Below are 27,142 nucleotides of genomic sequence, written 5' to 3' on the forward strand. Positions count from 1 at the left end.
CTTTATCTTTGCTGTAGCAATTATGTCCTGGAACATTAAGCTGCCAGCCCTGCTCACCCTGAGCCATGGTTTCGGTAATTGCAATGATATTCCAGTCCCACGTTCCTAACCATGCTGAGTTCAACTGCCTTCCCAGTTAGGCCCCTTACATTGAAATTAAACTAAACTGCATTTATCAGCCCTGCTTTGTTCTCTTTATTTCTGCCTGCCCTCTGTTTGACTTGCTTCTTTTCTCAATTGTATCTGTCTCAGATTGATCTCTCTTTCTAGGATTCCCCTCCCCCCCTACACCTTACTAGTTTAAATCCTTCCAAGTAGCTCTAGCAAATCTCCCTGCCAGTATATTAGTCCCCTTCCAATAGTCCCCTGCAGTCCTTTTTGTACAGGTCATTTCTACCCCAGAGGGGATTCCAATGATCCAAAAATGTGAATCCTTCTCCCATACACCAGCTCAGCCATGTATTCATCTGCTCTATTCTCCTATTCCTACCTTCACGAGATCAGAGCACCAGGAATGATCCAGATATTACTACCCTCAGGGACTTCCTTTTTAAAAATTCCTGCCTAACTTTCTATATTCTCTGTTTAGAATTTCATCCTTTTCCCTTCCTATGTCATTGGTACCAATGTGTACAATGACCTCCTGCTAGTCCCTCTCCCCTTTGAGAACATTCTACACCCTGAGACATTCTTGATCCTGGCACCCAGGAGGCAACACATCATTCTGATTTTTTTGCTGCTGGCCACAGAAACATCTGTTGGTGCCCCTGGGAGTCCCCTAACACAAAACCAAATCACTTGGAACCCAAATGTACCCTTCATTACATTACAGCCAGTCTTGATACCACAAACTTTTCTGCTCATGCTACGTTCCCCTGAAAGTCCATCGCCCCCTACGTTTTTGAAAACAGCATACCTGTTTGAAATGGGAATAGCCACAGAAGACTCCTGTACTACTTACCTACCTCTCACCTTTCTTGGAGTTAACCTATCTACCTAAACTGTTTCTGCAGCTTTTCTCCCTTCCTATAACTGCCATTCATCACATCAACTAGCTCTTGTAAACTCCTCATTGCCTGTCACTTCAACGGATCTATTTGATCTGACAGAATTCGCAACCAATGACATTTATTGTAGATATAATCCTCAGTAACCCATAAACTCTCCAGAAACTCCCACATCTGACAAGAGCAGCATATCACACTAAAGGACATTTTGCTCCTTCCAGTCTACAGACCCATAAAATAGCACCTCGTATTGCTCTATAAAACACTGCTTCCAGGCTAACTTAATACTTATGGCTTATATTTTAAAATTTAATCAAGAGATAGATCCCAATAAAAAACAAAAGAACCCACTCTATTCACTATTATAGATTTAGAGCAAGGCTATACTTCAAACTATTTACTTATCTGTTTTTCAGCTGTGACCTCTCCCAAACAGGTTTCTCCAAGATCAGTTGAGAATTTCAGTTTAAGTTTTCCTAGACATTCCGATGTCCAGTGATACATGAATTCAAATAGCAAAGGCAGTTACTGCGCAGATTCACTGCTGTGTCAGTTAGCAGTGTGGGTTTCTTTCTCTCTCTCCCTTACAGACCATGTACTTTTTTTAAAGATTAGTGTGGAAACAGGCCCTTCGGCCCATCAATTCCACACCGACCCTCCGATGAGCAATCCACCCAAACCCATTCCCCTACATTTACCCCTTTACCTATCACTAGAGGCAATTTAGCATGGCCAATTCACTTAACTTGCACATTCTTGGACTGTGGGAGGAAACCAGAGCACCCGGAGGAAACCCACGCAGATACGGGGAAAATGTGCAAACTCCACACAGTTGCCACCATGCTGCCCATTTGCTGCCTTTGTCTGTCTTTCTCCCTTTTAAAAGGGCTGTTTTGACTTTTTCCCCCATAAGTTCTAAAACAATTGCAACAGCATATAAAACAGTAATTGCTTCACCTGGAATTCAAGGAAATCACCATCACCACCTAACATACCTCAAAAGGAGCAGCTTATTACAGCCAGAAATTTTTCCCATCCTCCATCTTTGATTATCCAGATCTTCAGACATTTACTTAGTAAGTCAAACCATGAGATTCACAACTGCTTAGATGTAGAATAAAGCTTAAAAACATAGCCTTCTACAAGCGAGAACAGTCTTTGCTACTCATCTCAAACACTCACCAAAAAAAAGTATGAGACTTAAATCATAGCAAGCTCATTGGAAGCTGCAAGACTTGGGTTTAAATAAGCTATGGTGAGTTACTTATTGAACAGAGCGTTTTGGAACATATTTATCTACAGCACTAAAATTAATTTCAACTGATGAATCAAAGTTTGGATAAATTAAAAATCAGATCACAGTTCAAAACAATTCATTGAAATATTATGCAAAGTAAAATCTGAATCATGTGGAGTTTCGAAGAATGGCAAGATTTCACATGCGCGTTTTTAAAATGAGCACCCTGATGAGTCAGTTTATAAAGTGGCTCGTGTAAGTACATTCTGTGAAAGATGATCATATTTGGTTCCTTCCAAAAAACTTGAAAAGAGGAGCACAGATATTCTTGAATGTTACATACTTGCAAACTTTTTTTAAAAAAAACTAATTTATAAGATGTGAACATTGACAGCTGTGTCAACATTTATTGCTATATAGGCATTTTTAGGGAGGTCCAGTTATCAGACAGTGTGCTGTGGGTGTGAAGTTACATGCTGGCTAAAGCAGTGAAGGACAGCAGTTTCTACATTGGAGTTTTCCCAGTAATTAATTTCATCTGATAATCTAATAATGATCACTATGTGATCAGATTCTTAATTCCAAATTCTCGTGAATTTAAACTCTATCATCGACCATGGTGAGATTCAAACCGGGTGACCAGGATATTTCACATTTCTAGTCTAGCAATATCATTACACTGCCCCACAAACTCTGCCCCCAATAGTATAAACAGCTACAGAACAGGTTCAGAAAATGGCTCTCTTTTTAAGAAAAGAGAAACAAAAGCTGATGACTATGAGGGGAGTCCATTTTGATGAAAAGCAGGTAGGTACTGAAGCAGTGCTTTAGTATGCAGATGTACCAGACACTTGGTTCATTTTAGAATTCACAACAGGTTAACAAAATGGATAAAAATAAAAATTTAAAAACTTTAAAATTAAGCTAGCCAAGACAAATTGGCTTTTGATAGATGCAGTGATAAAATTAGAAGGCTATAGTACTAGCTTTTGAAATGCAAAAATAAAGTCAAATACTCAGAGCTGCCTGACAACACTACTGACTGTTCATACTTGGAAGTTTTCAGCATACATTCAAAAATTTTAAAAAAAGGACATTATAAATCAAACTTTTAAAATGCGAAAATTGGTTTTAATAGAGCCATGTTTATACACAATACGGTAACTGTTTCCAATACTGTCACAATGTGACAAAGTTCCACTGAAATGCATTAGCATTTTTCAAAACACCATTCAGTATTTTACAAGCACACAATGCTGCGCAAAAGCTTCCATCATTTCATGGGAACATGAGTGGTAAGTGACCCAATTCATCAGAAGTACTAGCCTTATTAATTTTCAAAACTTTAAGAAGTGCTCTTCAAGTTGGCAACTTAATATTCAGTGACTGAAAGTGCAGTAATATAAATTCCCACTTATTCAAGCATGTTTATTTTAGCAATGCATATTGTTAATTAAAAGCATGCAATAGTGGATTTCATGCATGTTTGGAGTGCCTTGAAAAAGAACATTTCCCATGTTTAACTTCTAATAATGCTAACCTTTATGTATTTGATGAACATCTGAAGCAAGAGAAAAGGGAGGAAAAAAAAGGTGTCAGTAAGAGTAGTAACAGTCAAGATAGATCACTACATGCTACAAGCTCACAGTACAATCAATTCCAATTTTCAAAGATTTTCTCCAAATACTATGTTCTCAAAAGTGACCTGAAAGAATGATAAAAATAAACAGCAAAATCTCTATCCAGATGTTCAAATCTGAAGAAAAAAATACACAAACAGGAGCAAAATTTAAAAACTTTGAACTAGTTCTGGGAAATAATTTATGCAACCATAATTTTGTTCACTTTTGAAGGCTTTATAAAAATATCTCCAGCCTTTCATACTTTAATTAGCCAACTGTCCAATAGATCAAAAAGTAGCCTTCTGTCGAAGGATAATTCTTTAGTGAATACATCTTCTATAGATGATCGCACATCCTGAATCAACCAACCCAAACTTACATCCTCTCAAGGAGTCTTGTTGAGTTGATAAGGAAATCATTGTCTTGTACTTGAGTGCCTCATTTTACAGGAGCGGGGTATAGAAAGCAAGAAAAATTCTAGTCTACGCTTAATTAGATCTTTTGGTTAAGATCAGGTAATTAAACACTGAGAAAAGTCTGCATTTCGGGGAAAGCAAAATTTTTCCAAATTTTAAAATGAAACAAATAAAGCCAATCACTATACAAGAATCAAAATGCATTATAGCCTATTGGCCTCCACATGCAATCTTTAGATTGTTTTACAGCCTAACCCACCAAAAAAAAGGGGGAAATTTTTCATCTTGGGAAAAGCTACCATTTTAACTGATCTGCAAACACACTGGAAGAATTAATGCCTTTAATGACTTGTGCTACATTAGAGCTCCCTCCAGTGGTTTGTCTTGTGTAAAATATTATTTAGTTTCCATTAAAAAAATGTAAAATTGCCAGGCATTGAGACTTAAACAAACAATTGGTAGATTTCAGTGGTGTCATGGACCTTGTGTCTACAAACTATATTTGAGATATTTACACTGAAAATTGTGGTTTGAACTTATTTTAAACTGTAAGCTTTTAAAACAGAAGGACAAAATGGCCTGAGCAGTTCAGCAAAATAGAACAAACTGCTCTTCAAGAGGGATGCTCATACTGCAAGGTCTCAACAGAGGTTTCAACAGCAAAACCAATGTGCTGGATTTACCAAGACTAGCAAAGCATCATCTTATAAAAGAAAGCAATTTTCCTTTTATGTTGAAACAGGTCCAATATTTTTATATTGGGGCTATTTCTGGGTGCACAGGTTTGTTTGCAAGGAATGGTAACAAGCTATCCTTAGAAAGGTGTTTTGATTCTTTTGGGTGGGGGGGGGGGGGGGGGGAAAGAGAGAATCTGTTCAAAAATGCTGAAGTGCATTAAAAAAGTGCTTCATTGGAGCTGTTAGAGGAAAAATTACTTCTGAAAAATTGGAAAAAAATCTCAAGATGAACATTCTTTAATAATGGTTTTGATACTGTTTCAGTCCAGCAAAAGCAAATTTCACAGAAGAATATCACTTTCTATAATTCTCATTCCATTGCGAAATAAAAGTCACTCAAACAAAAGGTAACTTGCATGGTAAAACCAGATGGGTTATAGGAGACCATCATGACATGACCTTTAACTAACATAGTATTTAGCACAGAAGGCTGGCCACTAAACAACTAAAACAATGCTCATAAGCATTTGTAAAATAAAAAGTCTGTGGAGGTAGCTATAAAGAAGCCGGAGGGGAAAATAAGTAATGAACAGGTAAACAAACACTCAAAAAAAGATAGATCTTTATATAGTGAACTCAACTATTTAAGTCAAATGCATATACACGACATTCAGGGTTATATACAATATCCTGATAAAGCTGAATGACATGGGCACTATTTGCACATCTGGCTGATAATACAGGTTCAATGCCATCAAACACTAGTAAGCAAAGCTTGTCATCAAATAAAAGATTACAATTATTTGTTCAAGTTACAGTAGACTTTCAAATATTTGGTCAATTGTTATTTACATTTTCTCCTCCCAACTTTTACCTTGACATACTTGGCATACATTTGCTCATCTAAAGGAAAGCTTTGCACAGTTCTTTCATCCAGAGCATGGAATGTTCCTAGTTTAACCCATTTATTAGTAGGATATCTGTGCATAAACATGAAGGCGAAAGAAATATAATTAGGAAACAATTTAAAAGTACTTGATACATCTGAAAAAAAAACTTGCATGGAGAAAATTCAACTTCCACTGGGTTGTTTATGATGCAGTGGTAGTATCCCAAATGGAGCCAAAATGTCCAGAGTTCCAAGTCCCACATGCGCCTCAGGTGGCAAAACACATCAAGATGTTGATTAAAAAAAAACAAACAAACATACTTCCAACTTTCACAGAGGGAGTGAAGTAGAAAATCCAGTTGTTCAATACACCCAGGTACATAATGGATGAAGGCTAAATTTTATTCACTTAGGAGTTAAATCAAAAAAGTGTATTATTATTGGAAGTCAACAGCTAAGATTATTGATTTTATATCCGCTGCACTTTTGTACAACCTTACTGACTTTAAACATACCTGTCGCTGATAGAAACCAGAAAGTCCTTTGGTGTAGAGGAAAATAACTCAAAGTTTGCAATGTCAAGCTGTCTGACTTGGATTGGCTCACATAACTCTATTACAAACCTGTGGAAAGAATGACAATCTGTAATAAAGCATAACCCATACCAATGTTAGAACTAATATTAAACATTCAAGTTGTGTGCACTTGCTAGTGAAAATTTTTGGCAAAAAACTTCCATCCGATTGGTTTCCTTTCAGGTGCTAAAAATTACAACGTACCAAATTTTGGCGCTGCATGGGTTTAGCATGTACAGATCCATATTTTCCATTAGAATTGCTGAATTGCTCTGCAAGACAAAATTGCAATATAAAGTATTAACATTTTATACTGGCGTATGGCCAAGTGCACCAGCTCCCTGTTGACATATTACAAAATTAACACTTTTTTGACAAACACCAGGGGAATGCAGAGTTTGAAGTTTTGCTCTTCATCCATCCTTTATAAGGAAAGAATGTTCAAAATCGGAAGGAATCAGGGAACTGAAAAATAATTTAGGTGCTCAGCACCAGTACGCATTTTCACAATAGCGAGAACACAACCATCTACATTTAATACAATATGGTAAAACAATGTGCTTGCTACATTGTACAGCAAATCACACAAAGCTCACTTACATCTTAACCTTCAACCAGAAAAAGAAATTCTTTTTCTGCAGTATGAATTTGCATTTTGCTGCTTACATCTACATCCTTATTGGCCGAGGTGAACGTACTGAGATTCAACATTAGTTAATAAGTAAAAGTGGTGATCTATAACCCAAACCATTCACCCAGCATTTCCAACTGGACTAAAATTAGAACTCAAGCCTCAAAGTACAAGGCAGTGCACTAATTCAGACATCCAACAGTATTTAGACGCAAAACCAGAATATCACCACTCGACATGCAAGACAGCAAAAACCGTAAAACAGTCATTTGAAAATTAAGTTTAACACTAGGCTTTTTTGAAAAAACACTAGGTACGCTGCATCAAATGCATGATTAATCATCCTTAAATCGTGTTAAATTCATAATTCAATTGAGTTAGCTACTTATAATGGATACAAGTGGAATTGGAAACAAAGGGATTGAATTTTATTTCCTTAAGGGATAGCTGAAAAAACGAGAAAGGCAGGAAGCGAGTGCCAGAAGCAGGTATATTTTTGTAATGCCAAATATTCAAAAAAAAAAATCACAAGTGAAAAGAGTCAGTAAAATTAAAATTCCACAGATTGATGGCAGAATTCAACAAATCATTAAAAAAGTGTACTTAAATCACAAATCACTGGTTGGAAATATCTGATGAATTCTGTTCATATTTGAATGAATACAAAAATTCCATGGCGTTCCAATTTCAACAGTGAAATGGCAGATAAGAAATGCTGTTTTACCGAAGTTACCTACAGAATGGAACAATCCAGACAGCAACTTCTAGGTTCATTTAACCTGGCATATATGTCCATTACTGACTGTACCATTTATCCAGAAATGATTAAGTGCCATTTGCCTCACCCTTATGAGGGCAGGAGGCTCTAGATCAATGGGGAAGTGTAGACCTAATGGTACTATTGCTGGACTTCTAATCCAGAGACCCAGGTAACGATCGGAGGACAATTCAATAAAAATCCAAAATTGAGAGTCTAATGATCATAAATCCATTGCCAGACTGTTAGTGAACAAGATGGGTTTTTCCTAATATTCTTAGGGAAGGAAACTGCCATCCTTATCTGCTCTAGACTATATGCGACTCCAGACCCACAGATGTAGTTGACTCTTAACTGCCCTCTGGACAAATAGGGATGGGTAATAAATGCCTTCATCCCATGAAAGAAAGGAAATTCTAATAATTATTGCCCTCCCTCCGACAAACCACAACTCAACCAAAGCTCTGTGGAGCCTTACTTGCCCACCAGTCCTCACTGATCTCCATTTGCATTTAGGAAACAAAGTCAGTTAAATACCATTAGGTTGTATTTCCGCAATCTTTCATACGCATCTTACCCAGCCAAAATTCTATTCCCACACCAGTCTCACATCACAACCAACAGCAGAACCCCCTCTATTGTCAACGTCTAACCTAATGTCCACCTCTTCATTTTTCTCCTGAGATATCAAACCACAGATTCAACCATATTTCGGTCATCCCTCCATTTCTGATTCCGCATAACATATATTTGACTAGGAAGTACTAGATTTCTTTTTCGAAGAAGATTTTAAAAATGGTCACACAAATTCAAGCTATTAAGTCACCCTCAAAACCAGTGTTACAAAGAGAGTTCTCCACTTAAGTCTTAGAATCCGAACTATGTAGCAGCACAACTGAAGCCTCCGTGTAACAGGATACAATATACATCTTGAAGCAAAGATGTTCATCTTGTGAATACTAAATCAACTGCTCTAAGGAAAAATGTACTGCTGCTGAAAATAAAGACTTGTCAAAAGGTATTGATCTTGCACTCATCAGGATATTCAACATTCGATGACATAACCTCAATAATCTGAAGGTGAAAAGCTTTGATAAAGTATTGTTTTTCAGCAATACTCGAGTCCAGCATTACCAAACAAATCAAAGAATAATACCTTTGCTTCTGGATTTGCAGCCAGAATTTTGGCTCCACATTCTACAGAGGCATAGTTATTGAAGTTTTTCTGTAGCTTTTTTGCAGAATGTAGGACACCACTAGAGGTATGCAATGACTGGCCTGAAAGAAAAAAAGTCATTTATATCATAAAGCTGTTCTTACATTCATCCCAACCACAAGTTATCAATTTTCACATTTTCCCCCAATTACACTTTAATTTCTATATTTGACAAAAAAATTGTTGACTCAATTTAAATTCACTAAAATGCCACACAGTAGCGCTAGATTTTATTTGGCTCCCCATCTTTAAATGTCCAAAGTAATTCCCATTCTCTACATTATGGGAATAAACCATAAGGCATAAACAATGAGGGAAATTACATTCATCAAACAAGGGAAACACATTCAAAAAGTGCAGACATCATTTAGATTTAGTTATTTTTTTTAACATTTATCATTCTCTAAGTCTAGAATCAGCTGCATTGAAATAGACTGTGTGGAAATAGTAAAATTAGATGTCCAAGTAGCACAATAATAGAAACTTACAAGATAACACATGGCTTGGAAAGGGTGGACGCTAAGAAATTGTTTCCACTAGGCGAGGAGACTAGGACCAGTGAGCACAGCCTTAGAATTAGAGGGGGTCAATTCAGAACAGAAACGCGGAGACATTTCTTCAGCCAGAGAGAGGTGGGCCTGTGGAATTCATTGCCGCAGAGTGCAGTGGAGGCCGGGACGCTAAATGTCTTCAAGGCAGAGATTGATAAATTCTTGATGTCACAAGGAATTAAAGGGCTATGGGGACAATGCTGGTAAGTGGAGTTGAAATGCCCATCAGCCATGATTAAATGGTGAAGTGGACTCGATGGGCCGAATGGCCTTACTTCCACTCCTGTGTCTTATGGTCTAATTTTGGAACCAGAGTGATAGCACTGCATTACATCTGAGCAAGGGATTTCACATGAACATTTTCAATGCTTACTTTTCTCTTTTTCTTCTTCCATCACTTTCTTTTTCCATTCATCAAACGAGGGAATGTCTCCTGAATCCTTGGGTGGAATCACGGAAGAAGAATCTCCAGAATCCACTGCTCTTGAAATTTCAGTACCCTATGTATCCCAAAGAAAAGTAATTTACATTCACATGGGCTTGGATTGTAAAATGTTATGAAACTTGGTGCTGATATGCTTCACTGTTGCAAAAGACAAGAATGACAAAGGCAGGTAGCCATGTAAATGTAAAACAACATTTAGTACAGACATATTACACTGGATTGTTAATTCTTTACTTTAGCTTCAACATCTTGATTTATACATTAGAATGAAAACATTGATGGGCACATTCTTTTGGTTGAAAAAATCTGCCATACCTCTAGGGCAAATTAATCACTAGTTTGTTTGCAGTTATTCAAAAAAAAACTGCAAACTTTTAGGTGCAAAAAAAAACAAACAACAGATAGGTTCAAATTATTTTAGAAAGTTTTTTTGAGTTGACTTACTACGGTATCTCAACCGGACTGTTGGGCCAGCTCATGGCCACAGGTCGCACGAAATGATTGCCCATGGAGTTAGCATCGAGTTAGCAAAGACAACTTTTAGCAGTAGCGATAGAAATAGCTGGTTTAGTTCAGCATTTAGGGTAAGATCACAAGATAGGCCAATGGTAGGTTTGAGAATAAAATTAATCCAAGATTAAGTTCTACGCAGAATGAAGAATCTTTCAGATTGAAATAAGAGAAGTTTTCTACAAACAACAGTCGCAGATGTTTATAATAGACAGTCTGATATGATGTCTGGGAACAGGCAGCTGGAATTTGTAGTTGAGCAAGAATTAAAAAGAAAAAAGTATGATCCCACAATACTCTTTGGGTAATTGCATTTCTTTAGGTATAGATTGAATATTGTGAAACTAACGTTAAAGACACTTGGCTGAATTCCTTTAAACAATGAGCTATATAGATTGTGAAAAGGAGTCTCCAACCAGTCAGCAAGGGAGGACTGAATGACAAAAACAAAAAACAACCTCTGAAAGAGCACCAGTTTGACTTCGAAGAAAGTGAACAATGGCAGTTTCACAAATAAGTAGCCTAGTTAATAATAATGAAGGCAATTCAATGAATTTGTACACCCAAGGATCAAAAGAGGACAGAGTCAAAATGGGGAATGAGAATAGACTTTATAATACCTTCAGAGTTCAGACAAGCTGTGAAAGTGATTGAATGTCAATCTCAGCAATGGAAATTTGAATAGATGTTGTAATAAGTAAATTATGCAGAAATAATTTAGAGTAGGGCAGTAAATTTAATCTTAGAAGCAATTTCCTGTTTAAAACACACTTGCAAACAGCAGTTGCAGCTGCAAAATTGAGAGGCAGTGTTTATCTAACCTTCTGAAGTCAGGTGGGACAGAAGCTGCTTATAACTCGTTGGCTAAATTCTAACATTAGGTGTAACCACATAACTAGTCTTTGAGAACTGATATGAATTTAATAGAGATTAGCAGGAATTCACATCTTTTTGTATCTCCTGCAATCTGGATTGCAGGAAATACAAGATGAGCAACAGAATTGGATAAGGATAGCAATGAATACGATGAAAAACAATTCAGTCCTTAAAGAAAAGCAAGTCTGGTAAATGTCCGAGAAACAAAAATGAACAAATATTAACTTTGGAATGTAAATTAATGGAGTCCATTTTAAGATCCCCAAGCCAGATATAAATGATATCTGATAAATATAACAAGCTCATAGGGAACCTAGGGCTATCCAGAGAAATACCAGTCATTGATCATATGTTTGTAAGATTGCACTTATAGATTGGGGAATATGGCTAACAAAGACATCAATGTTGCGTGTTATTGTGATGTGAAAATGTATAAAAAAAAAAGGTCCGTGCCAGAAGACACTGTTCCAGGAACCTCTCCCACCCTGCATGGTAAAAGAGCTCGGAATAAGGATCGATAGCACTACTAAACATTGAACTCAAGAGTGCTCTTTGATATTTCTCCCCAACACAAACAAACACTTATTTTCAAGTCTTTTCAGTGATTTAAAAGGCAGCAATTTGCAGGTATCAAACAGAGATAGGTGTAAAAAAAGAAGTGTTGAGATAAATTATATTGTTGATAAAGGATTTAACTTGACCAAGTTACCACTGAAAAGTATCACAGCATTCATTTTAAATTAAGTGTTTCTTTTAAACAAAAAAAAATTGTCAAATTCTATTAAACTGTATTAGCACCTGGCAGATATTGCATCTGATGACATGCAAACTAGTGAGTAGAGCCCATTTCTCAAATAATGAATGTTGAGATCTTGGATTGCATTTGCACTGGTTCACAATTGCAACCAAAACAGCAACTTGAAGGAAATGAAGATTTGAATATACAGTTGAAAACTTGAGTCATTTTCCCCCTGATAATACTTGCTCAGATTGCTTAAATTTGAGCTTATTATACACTGAACAAAGTGCGTAAAGTTTATTTTAATTTATAAATAAAACATGGGTGAAATTTGGTTATGTAACATTTATTGCTTGTATCACGTTTCCACTGCAACATTAGAGGTATAAACTCAAATTCAGGTGGAGCAGTGGGTGCGTCGATTGCTTTTCTGAAAGCAATCATTAAATGTCTGGAATACTTCACAGATTAATGTTATAAAAATCAGAGGAGACAAGCAAAAGGTACAGAATACATATCAAAAATTCAATTGGAATTGTAAGGAATGCTAATGAAGAAACCCAGGGCCCCTAAAATGAACAAAAAGAAAATCTACCGCATGATCAGACAATATTAGCACTTACTTCTGGCAACTCTTCATTCAACAAATCCTCTGATATGTTAGAAGTCTTTTCGATTTCTGGCTTCTGGTCTTCAGGTTCAGGCAATATTGTCTTTGGAATTTCAGAAAGCTCACTTTCAGGTAGGTTTCCTTGACCACTTGAAGATATTTTGCTGCCATCACTAGGTTTCTCTGCAGGTCTAGATGTAAAATATAGCCTTATAAATGTGACTTTCTGCAGCTAAAACATATTCTAGCCAAATAATTATGTTGTTATCTTACAACACAACTTGCACTTATAAGAATGAGAAGCTTACAGAACATTAAAGCAATCATACTGCAGATATTACCTTCTGTAAAGAATTGAGCCTTATTCAATACTCACCCTTCAGATAGGCTAACATAGGAGGTGGGCTTGCTTTGAGGAACAGCCTCACTTTTCCCTCCAGCATCACAGTCTGCTTTAGACTGCTCATAGCTTAATACAGGAATATCATCACTGGATTTTTCTATTGCACTAAAAGAAATAATAATAGTTTTAAGATATTGCTTCACTCAAATGGTTCTCTCCTCCAAACTGCCTGAATTGTCTACAAGAAAACCTAAAAAATGAAACATGTATGTATATATAGAGGGTTAAATTAAACAAGTTAGAAGTAATGATGTAAACTTTATTCAAATTTGAATGTGATTTAAGTTACATATTTGCACTCTGCTTCTCATATCATTAAGTCACACTCATGTTTCCATATTTTGCATGTCTACAATTTTAGGTCTGAGCACATGACAAACCTTAAAAGCACTATAACATGAAGTTGCATCAGTTATCCAGCATTTGTTTTTAAAGAAGTGATCAAAATGGAACATCAAGCAAGATCAGTGATTAAAACTAGAGGTAGTGTGAAACAGTTGTAGTTTTACCAAGAATTTTTTTTTCCATCTTACAATTTAAACTTCCAAGCCTCTGGTCATTTCAATGAACAAACCACTTGGGGAATTGTGATCTACATCACTTTGTTTTTAAAAAATTACAATGTTAAATCTATTTTAGCATTTCATGTTTCATTTAGGTCTAGCAGTTGCAAGCAAGACGGCTCTGGTGAGCTCATTTTACATTTAGCAATTACAAGGGCAAGAGTAGGGTACTTGCCTGTGCTGCAAAAATGAGGAATTCTCAGAGGTAGTTGAACTGGAAATGTTATCAGTACTAGCAGCTATAGTGGGAGGTCCCTCCAATCCTTCAGAAGGCTCCAGTCCAGGCTCAGGGAAGACCGACTGTTCAGAATTCACATGCTTTAGAAAGAAAAAGTCCATGTAAGAGGCTGAATATGTTTTCATTTGGGTGAAGATTCTATCAATTGATGGGTTTATTTTTTAAAGGACTTTGCTGACAGAAACAGAAGAAGTGTTCCTTAGCAAAGATGGGCAGATTAGAAGAAATTTACACACAGGTCCATGAAAACTACTTGAGCAACTTCAGCAAGGTGACTGGCAACTCCCATTTCCTTGCAGCTGGCAGCAAATGTGATTATGAACTTCTGCCTTGGAAATGAACTTCATTGCGATGATGACAAAGGTTTGCAAAACAAGGTAATTCAGAATTATTTTTTAAAATTTGTTCATGGGAATTACTGGCTGGGTTAGTATGTGCTGCCCATCCCCAGATGCCCTTGAGAAGTCACAGTGAGCTGCCATTTTGAACCACTGCAGTCCATGTGCTGTAGGTAGTTAGAGATAATATTTCAACAGATAGACAATTATTTGAAGACTTAGAAGCCAAGAAAACTTGGCATTTTGATAGTCTCCACTTTTTTATCAAATAACAAAATGTACTTAAAACCCCATTTGTCCACAACAGCTTGCAGTTATGTACTATTTTCACCAAAAAATATCCAAAGAGGTTTTATAGGAGCATAATCAAAAAAGGGGACATCATGGAAATATTTAAAAACAAGGATGGGTATTTTAAAGAGTTTGGCTTAATCAGGAGCCAACATGGATCACTAAGCACAAAGCTTATACAGGTGAATGGGATGGTGCAGGTTTGACTATTTGCAGCAGAGCCTCAAATGCACTCACCCTTCTCAATTATCAAAACAAAAGAACTACACTTTAGTACAACGCAATTGATTTTATCTCAAGTTTCACACTACTGAAATGTGAAACATTGAAACCCACTCAGCTGCCTGGTGCATATCTCAAACCAGTAACTGTTAAGACTACTAGCTCTTATCCACCTTGCTGGCTCTCTAAAATTCCATTATTTTGATCTAATTTAGATCAACTCCCTGCAGCAAGATATTCTTTAGACCACCTTGTTCGACTTGCCTCTAAGACGAATTGGTCTTTAGACTCCAGATCATTCCCCATTACCCACTCCTTTCCCCTCAACTCTGCAGCTTAACACCGATAGTGAAGCCCATTACCCTCTCAGCATTAAACGTGGTGATCATTCTATTTTTAAAAATCTTGAAGCTTACATTTGAAGATTACCCCACACAACTCCTTCCCATTGCTACATCCAATGTTCAAGTGTTTCCTTTGCTCCCCCCCCCCCCCCACCTCATATCATACTTGTGAACGTTTTGGAACAATAAAAAGGTGACATCAAATGAGAGTTGCGCTTTGGGGATGAAATCCTATAGAAGGAAACCATTTACACACAATCTTATCCTAATTGGTTAGCAGCTAGCCATTCAACATAACACCACTTTCTGCTCTTGTTCCATTCCCTTATTAGATCATGGAACCTCAAACACATGCAAGTTTTTTTTTAAAACAAATGTACAAATGTTGGAAAAAACATTGTAGAGAACCCTCAAAGCAAATTCCAGATTATCACCACCTTCAGGTTCAAACAATTTCTCCTCAAATTCCAGTAAACATTCTACCTCTAAATTAGCATGCCAGTAACCTTCAGTTCCTTCAAAATACCTATAGTTATAAAATTATGTCCTGTATTATTCAACATTAGCAAGCTTTTTATATTGGATTCCCCCCACACATCATGACACAGAATCCTCACTTTTCACATGAGCTGTTGCTGAATAATAACCAGGTTGCTACCAACTGAGATACCCTATTGCAGCATTAGCTGCAGAGGTTCAGGTAAAAAATGAGGTCTGCAGATGCTGGAGATCACAACTGAAAATGTGTTGCTGGTTAAAGCACAGGAGGTCAGGCAGCATCCAAGGAATAGGAAATTCGACGTTTCGGGCATAAGCCCTTCATCAGGAATGAGGAGAGTGTGTCCAGCAGGCTAAGATAAAAGGTAGGGAGGAGGGACTTGGGGGAGGGGCGATAGAGATGTGATAGGTGGAAGGAGGTCAAGGTGAGGGTGATAGGCCGGAGTGGGGTGGGGGCGGAGAGGTCAGGAAGAAGATTGCAGGTTAGGAGGGCGGTGCTGAGTTGAGGGAACCGACTGAGACAAGGTGGGGGGAGGGGAAATGAGGAAACTGGAGAAATCTGAGTTCATCCCTTGTGGTTGGAGGGTTCCCAGGCGGAAGATGAGGCGCTCCTCCTCCAGCCGTCGTGTTGTTATGTTCTGCCGGTGGAGGAGTCCGTGGACCTGCATGTCCTCGGTGGAGTGGGAGGGGGAGTTAAAGTGTTGAGCCACGGGGTGGTTGGTTTGGTTGGTCCGGGCGTCCCCGAGGTGTTCTCTGAAGCGTTCCGCAAGTAAGCGGCCCGTCTCCCCAATATAGAGGGGGCCACATCGGGTGCAGCGGATGCAATAGATGATGTGTGTGGAGGTACAGGTGAACTTGTGGCAGATATGGAAGGATCCCTTGGGGCCTTGGAAGGAAGTGAGGGAGGGGGTGTGGGCGCAAGTTTTACATTTCCTGCGGTTGCAGGGGAAGGTGCCGGGAGTGGATGTTGGGTTGGTGGGGGGTGTGGACCTGACGAGGGAGTCACGAAGGGAGTGGTCTTTGCGGAACGCTGATAGGGGAGGGGAGGGAAATATATCCCTGGTGGTGGGGTCCGTTTGGAGTTGGCGGAAATGACGGCAGATGATACGTTGTATACGGAGGTTGGTGGGGTGGTAGGTGAGAACCAGTGGGGTTCTGTCTTGGTGGCGGTTGGAGGAGCGGGGCAAGGGCGGAGGAGCGGGAAGTGGAGGAGATGCGGAGGAGGGCATCGTCGATCACGTTTGGGGGGAATCTGCAGTCCTTGAAGAAGGAGGCCATCTGGGCTGTGCGGTGTTGGAATTGGTCCTCCTGGGAGCAGACGTGGCGGAGACGAAGGAATTGGGAATATGGGATGGAGTTTTTACAGGGGGCAGGGTGGGAGGAGGTGTAGTCCAGGTAGCTGTGGGAGTCAGTCGGTTTATAATAGATGTCTGTGTTGAGTCGGTCGCCCGAGATAGAAATGGAAAGGTCTAGGAAGGGGAGGGAGGAGTCTGAGACAGTCCAGGTGAATTTGAGGTCGGGATGGAAGGTGTTAGTAAAGTTGATGAACTGTTCAACCTCCTCGTGGGAGCACGAGGCAGCGCCGATACAGTCATCGATGTAGCGGAGGAAAAGGTGGGGGGTGGTGCCAGTGTAGTTGCGGAAGATGGACTGTTCCACATATCCTACGAAGAGACAGGCATAGCTGGGGCCCATGCGGGTGCCCATGGCAACTCCTTTAGTTTGGAGGAAGTGGAAGGATTGAAAAGAGAAGTTATTCAGGGTGAGGACCAGTTCAGTCAGTCGAAGGAGGGTGTCAGTGGAAGGGTACTGGTTGGTGCGGCGGGAAAGGAAGAAGCGGAGGGCTTTGAGTCCTTCGTGATGGGGGATGGAGGTGTACAGGGACTGGATGTCCATCGTGAAAATAAGGCGTTGGGGACCGGGGAAGCGAAAATCCTGGAGGAGGTGGAGGGCGTGGGTGGTGTCCCGAACGTAGGTGGGGAGTTCTTGGACTAAGGGGGACAGAACCGTGTCGAGGTATGCGGAGATGAGTTCGGTGGGGCAGGAGCAAGCTGAGACAATGGGTCGGCCGGGGCATTCAGGTTTGTGGATTTTGGGCAGGAGGTAGAAACGGGCGGTGCGGGGTTGTGGGACTATGAGGTTGGAGGCGGTGGATGGGAGATCCCCTGAGGTGATGAGGTTATGGATGGTCTGGGAGATGATGGTTTGGTGGTGGGAGGTGGGGTCATGGTCGAGGGGGCGATAAGAGGAGGTGTCCGCGAGCTGGCGTTTGGCCTCAGCGGTATAAAGGTCGGTGCGCCAAACTACCACCGCGCCTCCCTTGTCTGCCGGTTTGATGGGGAGGTTGGGATTGGAGCGGAGGGAGTGGAGGGCTGCACATTCTGAGGGTGAGAGGTTGGAGTGGGTGAGAGGGGTGGACAGGTTGAGTCGGTTAATGTTGCGGCGGCAGTTGGCTATAAATAGATAGATCGAGGGCGGGTAAGAGGCCAGCACGGGGTGTCCAGGTGGATGGGGTGTGTTGGAGGCGGGAGAAGGGGTCGTCAGAGGGTGGGCAGGAGTCTTGGTTGTGAAAATAGGCACGGAGGCGAAGGCGGAAGAATTGTTCAATATCTCGCCGTGTGTTGAACTCATTGATTTGAGGGCGTTGGGGAATAAAGGTGAGGCCTCTGCTGAGGACTGATCTTTCATCCTCAGAGAGGGGGAGGTCTGGAGGGATGGTGAAGATCCGGCAAGGCTGGGAGATAGGACATGGTGTGGGACTGGAGCTGGGGGTGGGGGCGGGGTTAGGGGCAGGGACAGAGGTTCAGGTGTTAATCTTTAGTGCAAAATAAAGAATAATCAAGAATAGTAATAGAATACAAAAAAACTGAGGTGAATGAAACTTACTGCAGTATGAAAATATTTAATAAAATGGTTAATTAAAACGGTAGGATAAAACTGTTTTTTAAATCCAAGAGAGACTGTTCGAAAACGAACACTGGCTGAAAGTCTGCTTAACTCACCTGTTTGATCTGATCTGAAGAAGAGAAAAAAAAAGAGAAGGTTGCTCACTACCAAACCAAATATGGTGAATGAGCATATTTGTTTCCAACCTAATAGTGGTATGCATGCTTAGCATTTAATCTCTCAAAATATTCTTAAACATGAAAGTAGTATATACTTGCTCCCTCTAAAAGTTGTGTGAAGATGCTGATGTTAGACCAGGGTGGACAAAGTCAAAAGTCACATGATACTTCATTATAGTCCAACAGGGTTTACTTGCAAGTGCTACTCTTTTGTCACATGAGACAAAGTAGCAGTGCTCCGAAAGCTTGCATGACATTAGAATAGAAATTTAATAAGATATCATTTGTTTCTCCTCTGCTCGGAATGTTCAGCATACTTCGCATCTGCTTATTACAAGATGTTTCACTCTCAAACTGTGTCAACATAACTAGCAATTTTCACTCCCTCACTGATTTCTCTCAAATCTCCTGCTGCTTGAAGGATGTGTGCAGACATTTGAAATGCTGCCGACCACGACTACATCTGTTACACCCAAGGGAATTAGCAGGTGTTTTCATCAGCAGCTGGGTGGGATTTGAAACTTCCAAAAATGTTGGGCTTAAGTCAATTCTTCTCCTTTTGAGGTGCAGAAATTTCAAGCTTGAAAAGTAGTACTTCACTGTTCACAAATAGGGATAACAATTCTACATTATGTTTAGGATAGAAAAAGGAGTTTAGTAAATCTTACCTGGCTTGCTTTTGTGCAGACTTCTAGTAAGTGATCTATGTGACTGACGTCTGAAGGCTTCACATCTGAAGACTCAGTCACATCCTGTTTGGGCTAGATAGCACATAATAAATATATACACATCTGACAGAGGTAAGAAAGCCGTTAGATAAATCATGTTAAGATAACTTCATATGCACAAGTGGTCTTGTGTGGTATGGTGGCAAATTGTGATGCTAGCCATTATTTTTCTTTTTTTATATAAAAGTCAGTCAAAATGATAGATATGTTGGATCTCTTTAAAAAAAAAGAAAAAATATTTATTGGAAAGAACATGGTTCCAGATAATTGCTTGAACTCGCTTTAGGGAAAGCATCTGACCATTTTACAACTGGGTTCTATGTTCTGCTTGAATAGTATTTGCAGGCTTGGAGGAGTGAATAAGCTGCTCAACTTCATGCTGTTTCTGAAACATTTACTGAGACACCAGGTTCCAGAAATAGCAGTGACTGAAAGAACCTCAGTATTTCCTCAACAAACAAGACCTCTGAGACAACCAGGCTAAGTTCGTGACTGACCATGTAAGCAAGAACTAGATCAAAAAGGACTTGGGATGATTCCAAGACTTCAAAATAAACACTTCCTGGTCAATAATGTTCTTTTAAAAAGTAGCAAATCTTTGCAGAGAGTAATCCATTTCTAACCAGTGAAAGCATACAACTGACCATATTGGGACCTGTGTAAAAAGTTTATTATATTTATGTCGTAACCCATGTAGTGGTGGAATAAGAGCAACAATGGACTCTTTCAACCTCTCCTGCCACCACAAGAATTGAAAAACCTGCATCCACACCTCCCCCCTTACCTCCGTCCAAGGCCCAAAAGAAGCCTTCCACATCCGAGATTTATCTGCACTTTCACACACGTCATTTACTGTATCAGTTGCTCCTTATGTGGTCTCCTCTACATTGGGAAGGCAGGACACTGATGTGTGGAATGCTTCAGAGAACATCTCCAGGACAGGCACGAAAACAATCCCACTGCCCTATAGCCAAATACCAACTTTCACTCCCACTCCAAGGTTATGCAGGGTCTGGAGCCTCCATCGCAAAAATCTTACCACCCGACACCTGGAGGAAGAACGTCTCATTTTCCGCCTTGGGACCCTTTGATCCCTTGAGGTCAATGTGGATTTCACCAGGTTCCTCATTTACCCACCGCACACCATATCCCAGATCCAGACTTCCAACTCAGCACCAGCCTCCTTTGCCTGTCCATCTTCCTTCCCACTTATCCACTCCACACCCCTCTCTGACCGATCACCTTCGTCCCTACCTCCATCTAGTTATCCCATTCTCAGCTACCTTCTCCCCGAGCCCCATGCCCCTCCCATTTATCTCAGCCCCTTCGGCCCACAAGCCTCATTCCTGATAAAGAGCTTATGCTCGAAACATCCAAGGAGCAGTCGAGTTGATGCTGCCTGACTGGCTGTCCTTTTCCAGCACCCCACACTCTACTCCTTCAACTTCAGTCATAATATTATAGAAATTAGTTCAGATTATAACTTCACGTACACTATTTACACATGAAAACCAGCAGTCTGCAAAGTTTTACTGTATTTAGCAGTACAAAGCTTGAAAATAGAAAGTACAGGTGTGGGCTTCTTTTCATTAAGGAAGCAAATATTTGCATTTGGCAGCGTGCTAATGTAATTACAACTCAACACAGTCATAAATCTGGTTTGAGTCCAAGTTTAAATACAATTACTAACCTTTTCTTCAAAGTGCTTAACTTGTGCAAAATTTGTTAGTGTTGGGGAACTTTCCTGTTGCCCGGTACAACCTATGTGCCGACGGGGGCACCTGTAATAGAAAGAGAAACATTTACACACATGGGCAAGGGCTACAAAATAAACGATTCAAGATAAACCTTCACATTCAGTTGTGCTAGTTAATTAAGGAAACAGACTGCCTGTCGTCACTATGTTTAGATCTTAAAAACTAACTATTCCTGGATACACACAAAGACACGTTTTAACAAAGGCAAGTAGAACTCGACTACTGGCTGGTTATACTGTCGCATGTTGACAGCAGCAACATTGGCGTGCTGCATGGTAACAAAGCGCGGGTTTGAGTTCTTGCTGTACTTCAAAATAGGGGAGTGCATGGAAAAAATTGTTGAAGCAGTCAAAGTATGCCTACAAATCGGCTGTAAACAACTTACATCTTAACGGCTAAGCTAATCCACGCTTTTAGAAGCAAGAATCATGCTCTTTGGTTTAAGTAGAACTAGAAGTAAACTATACAGTCCATCAAATCAGTCTGACCGATTTTTTAAAAAATTCAATATACTTCATAATGTGAAATTTAAAACCTATTGGGTTCAAACAGCATAACATCTAAAATTCTGGCCATCAATTTCACCTTCTCAAACAACCTTTGTTTGTTCAAAATACATCAATTTCAGTTAATAGAGCTTTCTAGTCTTCCTCAAATTAGGCAGCCAAAACTATGCACAGTATGCTTCAGTGTGCTTTCAGCAAAGTCTGCTACAAGTGCAGCTGCACTTTATTTCTCTTCCAGTCTCCATACAACCAAGGCCATATGGACTTCCAAATTGCTTGCAGAGTCTGTATGCTAACGTTTCATGTGCAAGGACCCTTCAATTTCACTGACCTAGAGTTAAGCAAGGCTTCCTGGTATGTGACCATTTCTTTGCTCTGCTAGTCTATCAAGAAGTGAAGTATTATGATTTCAAAACAGATGACTTGATTCATTTCTGTTTTATCAAGACTTCATTGAGCGAAGGCGACAAAGTACAACATAGCAAAACCATATTTTTTCAAAATATGGTTTTGCTATGCCATTGGCTTGATGCCATTTGCAGATGAAGGTGTGCTTGTGTAACAATTTCTTGAAAAGCTAGCATATCTTCAAATATTCAACATATTGTCCATGAGTGCGAGCATGCATCCCAAACAATACTTGGGTTTTCAGAAAAGTAAATTGCAGAATAAACTACCCTGCAATTCTGAATAATACCTTAATTATCTAGTAACAATGGGATGAAAGTTACCAGACTGTCAGCAGAGACACAGTAGTTTAAATAAGGATTAACCGAAAAGCTTACGGCAGTTTTAAAGCCGACTGTAATGTTTTCTAAATTCCTAAATATTACAAAGTTTATTTTAGGACAACGGTTAAAATCAGCAGATCCAAATACAAATGGGTTGCTTTCCAGACAGATGACAGAATGTGTTTACACCATCTTGTTCAAATGCAGTTCTGACATAACAGACATAGAAAGCAGGTCACTGAAATAAACAGAGATAAGCACAAACATTTAAAGCAGAATTGGCCCTACAAATGCTTAAACTACTTTAAAATACAAAGAAGTAGTGTTTACACAATTGCCCACAGGCTAAGGAAGAACTGAAGATGGAATGTGTTCTATAATAATTAGATAAATAATTGCCAGAATTAATGGTGCACATGCATGATTTGAAGCTGATTCAACACGACAACCTCAAATCAAGCTTCAATTGTTTCAGACGATCTCAAATCTCACTACTGAAATAATGCAGTTTAAGCTCTTAAAATTCTGATTCAACTTTTTATGAATCTCCAAGGACCGCTATTTAGTTCAAATGCACTTTACAGATACAATCCTTTACTCGGTTGATAGAAGTTGAAACAAGATACAAGCACAACTACAACTCCATCAGTTATAGCACGAGCCCATAGTCTGCAAAAACGGTGTCTCGAATAGAGGAATTTTTTTTAAAAATTAAAGAAAAATGCAAGCCACCCAAGACAATTTTTGTATACTATTGCATAGTGAACATTAAATACAGTGGCTTCAAGCAGCACAACACCTCAGAAAGGCACTTAAATTACTGAATTCATAGCTAACAAATAAAATCACTTCTCACATCTTAAATAATTTGCCTTTTAGTATTGGAGAAATCATTTTATACGAATCAAATCCTGAACACAATAGTCGAATTTTGAACCAAAACCAGTCAAGTAGCGGCCTTTAATCTAAGCTTTGCTCGAGTTTCTTGGGTGCAATGCATGTTCTTTTGTGAAATGAAGCTTGAAACTATTTAATGAAAGCATTTGTGCTCTCTGTTCTTTTGAAGTTTTTCTTCATTTGAAGAGTGTACTAATACTTGGATCTTACTTTAAGGCTAAATGTTTTGTCGTCTTATTTTGTTTTAGCACTGAGACTAATACTTTGAATGTGTAGCTAGGGGTAGGTCCAACTTCCAAAAATTGGAATGTATTTACAGCAGTACCTTTTGTATAGTACAATCACAGATTGAAAATGGGCTTTAGAAAGGGAAAGATCTGCTGTTTTAATCTGAAAGTTTAAGTCTCTTCTACCAAATTATATCCTTCATTTGAAATTACTAGTTATAGTTGTCAGAATTCTTAAGTGAGCTTGATGTGTGCTGTTTACACATCCTACTTTTCAAAATCCGTGACTGTAGGGTTGTGTAAAATTGTGACTAAGTCAGCCTGGCAATCACAATATAAGCTGACACTCAACCAAGTTGAATTGAATGGGTGCAGAAATTGCTGTTCTGACCTGCAGTCTTGTTAAATATGTACTTATAGCTCATCGCAATTTAAGTATTGTTCATTGAATTTTAAACATTGTACATCTGTCTGCTGTTAATAAACAAAACTTTCAAAATCTGTGTGGATCTAACTCTCCACTAATAGATATCTAAAGAGAATATCGTAAAACTATTGCTAAGATGCTTAAACACTTGACTCTTACAAAAAAATATCTAATTGGGAAACCCTATAAAATAAAATCTTAACGTACTCTTCTTTAAATCTTCCATTTGCAGCAAATTGTTTTTGGCTAGTTTATGTAATCTATCTTGGTTGTACCAACAAAACCTTTCCAAAGGGGAAAGCAATGGAGTCAGTTCAACTTTGTATGCAGGAGTTGTCATAATTTAAAACCAGTTCAGTTGGTATAAAATGCCCCCAACCCAGGCAGAGGGAAACAAACTTTTCCCAGCAAGATTTCACCAATATAAAAAGGCAAATTATTTCAAATGGGAGAGAGAATGAACTGGTTGAGAAGGAACACAAATTCTTGGTTTGATGCAGCATATATGTTGTATTCTGACCTAGATGGTGTTAGAAAATTGCAAATTCTATTAACACGCTCAATTAGAGTGGAGGAATGAAGAGTTCCAACAATTGAGCAAAATATACCACTACAAGCTGGGGGTAATATCAGATCAAAGAGGAATCGATTTTTATGTTTCAACCTTAGGAGTGTTAGTTGACACCTTGCTACCTAAATTATTATTAGGTAAGAAACTTACAACTGTAACAGGTTTTAAATTTTTAATCACCTACTAGACAATAATTTTCAAAAATCACAATGTAGTACTGCTGGATTTTAAAATGTAGAGGCATCTGTAGAAACAGTGAACCATTTATTTCCCTCAAGCTTGTTCTATCTTGAAATCAATTTAAGGATGACTTGGATGTACTAACTTCATTGAACCATCTGCAGTTACTAAAAAAATGCTTATACAGTTGCAAACAAATACAATGAAAACTGCACCAAAGCACAAAATACGAACAGTTATAAAACGAACTAAAAAAAAATCACAACTCTCTCTCCTCCTCCCCTCCCGAGCAACATAAAGTTATCCAGTGTAGTACACGTTTAGTAAAATTAAAAAAGTGAAGCATAACCCATTCAGAAAACTGATCAGAAATGCTAAATGCAATTGTTGGTGCTTGTGATGAGACACTTCAAACAGAAAGAAAATTGAAACGGTGTTTAAAAAGTGGACTAGATAGATTAATATCCTTATGTATTGAAACTCATACAAAGTAGTTTCCGTTGTGACCAAATGCACTTTATTACATCACAGCTCTGCATCTTATACACGTCTGGTCGCTGCACATTTCAGTTGGCAATTCTGAAACTCCAATTTGTTGGATCACACGTTTGTCCAAATTAAACATTTAACTGCCATCTTCTCAACTAGTAAAGGGCCAAAAGTTGGTTAAAATAGACAGTGTAAGTTTCTTCCCACTTTTACAGAGCACAAATAAAATCCACTTTGCAGTTTCTCAACCTTCCACAGGAAAGCTAGCCTAAGTCAGAGACTAAGGAGGGGTGTTCCTCCTGTTCACACAAAGCATAAGTTCAAACATTATACTACAGATTGCTTCTGCTTTTAGCCAAATAGCATAGGCACTTTTTTTCTTGTCAGTGAACAGCATTATTCAGGTCCTATGTAATCTCAGTGGCACCAACTTAGAGAGAAACCCTCGACACTGTCCAAATCATAGAGTGTTCTATGCATCCAAAAAGACATCAAGGAAGCAAATTATCAAACAGACAAAGGAGCCCTAGAGAAACAGATCAATAGGGGGGGGGTCATGGCCATCATAACATTTTGTTGGAGAATGGCATTATCATTTGACTGTTACGCAATGCAATCTCAGAAGAGTTAAATATTTTTACTTTTACTTCTAGTTAAACTCCAAAGGACTTAGTGAGGCATATAAGGTGGCATGTTGTTGCTTGTTCTGATTGCATAATTCCCAGATGTCTCACTGACTTACTGTACACTCAAAGTCCTAGTTTGCCATGCAAGCAGCCGTGGGCAGCTTTAAGCAGCATGAACAGAGTACTGTTCTTTTGCTGCTGCATGGAAAATCCAAGCCAATGAATTTCAAAAAAAGGCGAACACAATGTTGTGCTTCTGCCATATCGAATTTTTAAAAAATGGAATTTTAATAAATGGCTTCCAACTAAAGCATTTTAATTTGGCACTTGTCTTTGCAGGAATAAATGGAATGCAAAAACAGGATTTTAAAAAAGGTACAAAAATCAGATCACTATCACCCTACTAGATCATAGAGCTGCTCTCTCATTAGAGTTGACTGGCAGTTGTTTAACACCAGGGTCACTACACCTCACGTGAAAGAAGAGGTGGAGAAGGAGAATCCTTCAGGGTAAATACAGTGTGTGTAGGAATTTAACTCTTGCCATTAGTTATACAGCCAATTTAACTATCTGATCCCTAAATTCATCAGCAAATATTTTCAGGAGTTATAGTAACAGATTTTCTGTACTAACTTGCAAACAAGTTCATAAATCACATGCTCCTTAAAAGCATAAGAGAGGATCCATTATTGATCACTGCTAAATACCCAGAACATGTATAAGGTTTGCCATTATATATCTATACATTAATATTCTGAATATACTTAATATTCCTCTAGTAAGCCTTTCAAGTTTAATTACACTAGAAAAGCTTGCTAAAAATTTCTAATTCTGTCGTACTTTGCTTAATACAGAAACTAGGATCAGGAATAAACTAGTGGTCATTCAAGTTTGCTCTGTCATTTTAACAGGATCATGACCAATCATATCTTAGTCCTGAAATACTATTTTCTCTCCATACCACTTGGTGCCTTTAATATCTAAAAATCTCAAAATATACTCAGTCACCCAGTCTCCTGTGATAACTAATTCTGGTGACTAGTCTCTGAAGAAAAATGTTTCTTCATTTCAATTTTAAATTACTTGCCCCATAATTCTGGAGCTCCCTTCCTAAACACTGTCGTACCTACTTCCACGAACTAGGAGGTATGTCGCCTGGTTGCGGACTCCCTGACCACCTCTATGCATCCATCTGGTCCCCATTGGTAACCCAATAATAAAACTCACAGAAAACTAAGCACAAAAGTGTATGGGAAAGCAATATTGAAATAAATTCAGAGTTA

At 38.8% G+C, this 27,142-nt stretch overlaps 1 protein-coding gene across 2 annotated transcripts in view; it reads right to left on the reverse strand.

Annotated features, from left to right (window-relative positions):
- suco (SUN domain containing ossification factor) overlaps positions 1-27,142 on the reverse strand; it is a 75,956-nt gene that overhangs the window by 33,684 nt on the left and 15,130 nt on the right. Inside the window, exons 2-12 of one of the 2 annotated variants that reach the window (XM_060830128.1) lie at positions 21,139-21,229; positions 19,389-19,481; positions 13,900-14,042; positions 13,135-13,266; positions 12,772-12,949; positions 9,952-10,078; positions 8,968-9,089; positions 6,628-6,695; positions 6,364-6,471; positions 5,834-5,939; positions 3,785-3,805 (exon numbers count right to left, since the gene is read on the reverse strand). In XM_060830128.1, the coding sequence (XP_060686111.1) occupies positions 3,785-3,805; positions 5,834-5,939; positions 6,364-6,471; positions 6,628-6,695; positions 8,968-9,089; positions 9,952-10,078; positions 12,772-12,949; positions 13,135-13,266; positions 13,900-14,042; positions 19,389-19,481; positions 21,139-21,229 (1,189 nt within the window). The remainder of the gene's footprint in view (positions 1-3,784; positions 3,806-5,833; positions 5,940-6,363; positions 6,472-6,627; positions 6,696-8,967; positions 9,090-9,951; positions 10,079-12,771; positions 12,950-13,134; positions 13,267-13,899; positions 14,043-19,388; positions 19,482-21,138; positions 21,230-27,142) is intronic. The other variant, XM_060830129.1, reaches the window with a different exon arrangement.

This window comes from Hemiscyllium ocellatum, chromosome 9 (genome assembly GCF_020745735.1).
Source record: "Hemiscyllium ocellatum isolate sHemOce1 chromosome 9, sHemOce1.pat.X.cur, whole genome shotgun sequence".
NCBI lineage: Eukaryota > Metazoa > Chordata > Chondrichthyes > Orectolobiformes > Hemiscylliidae > Hemiscyllium > Hemiscyllium ocellatum.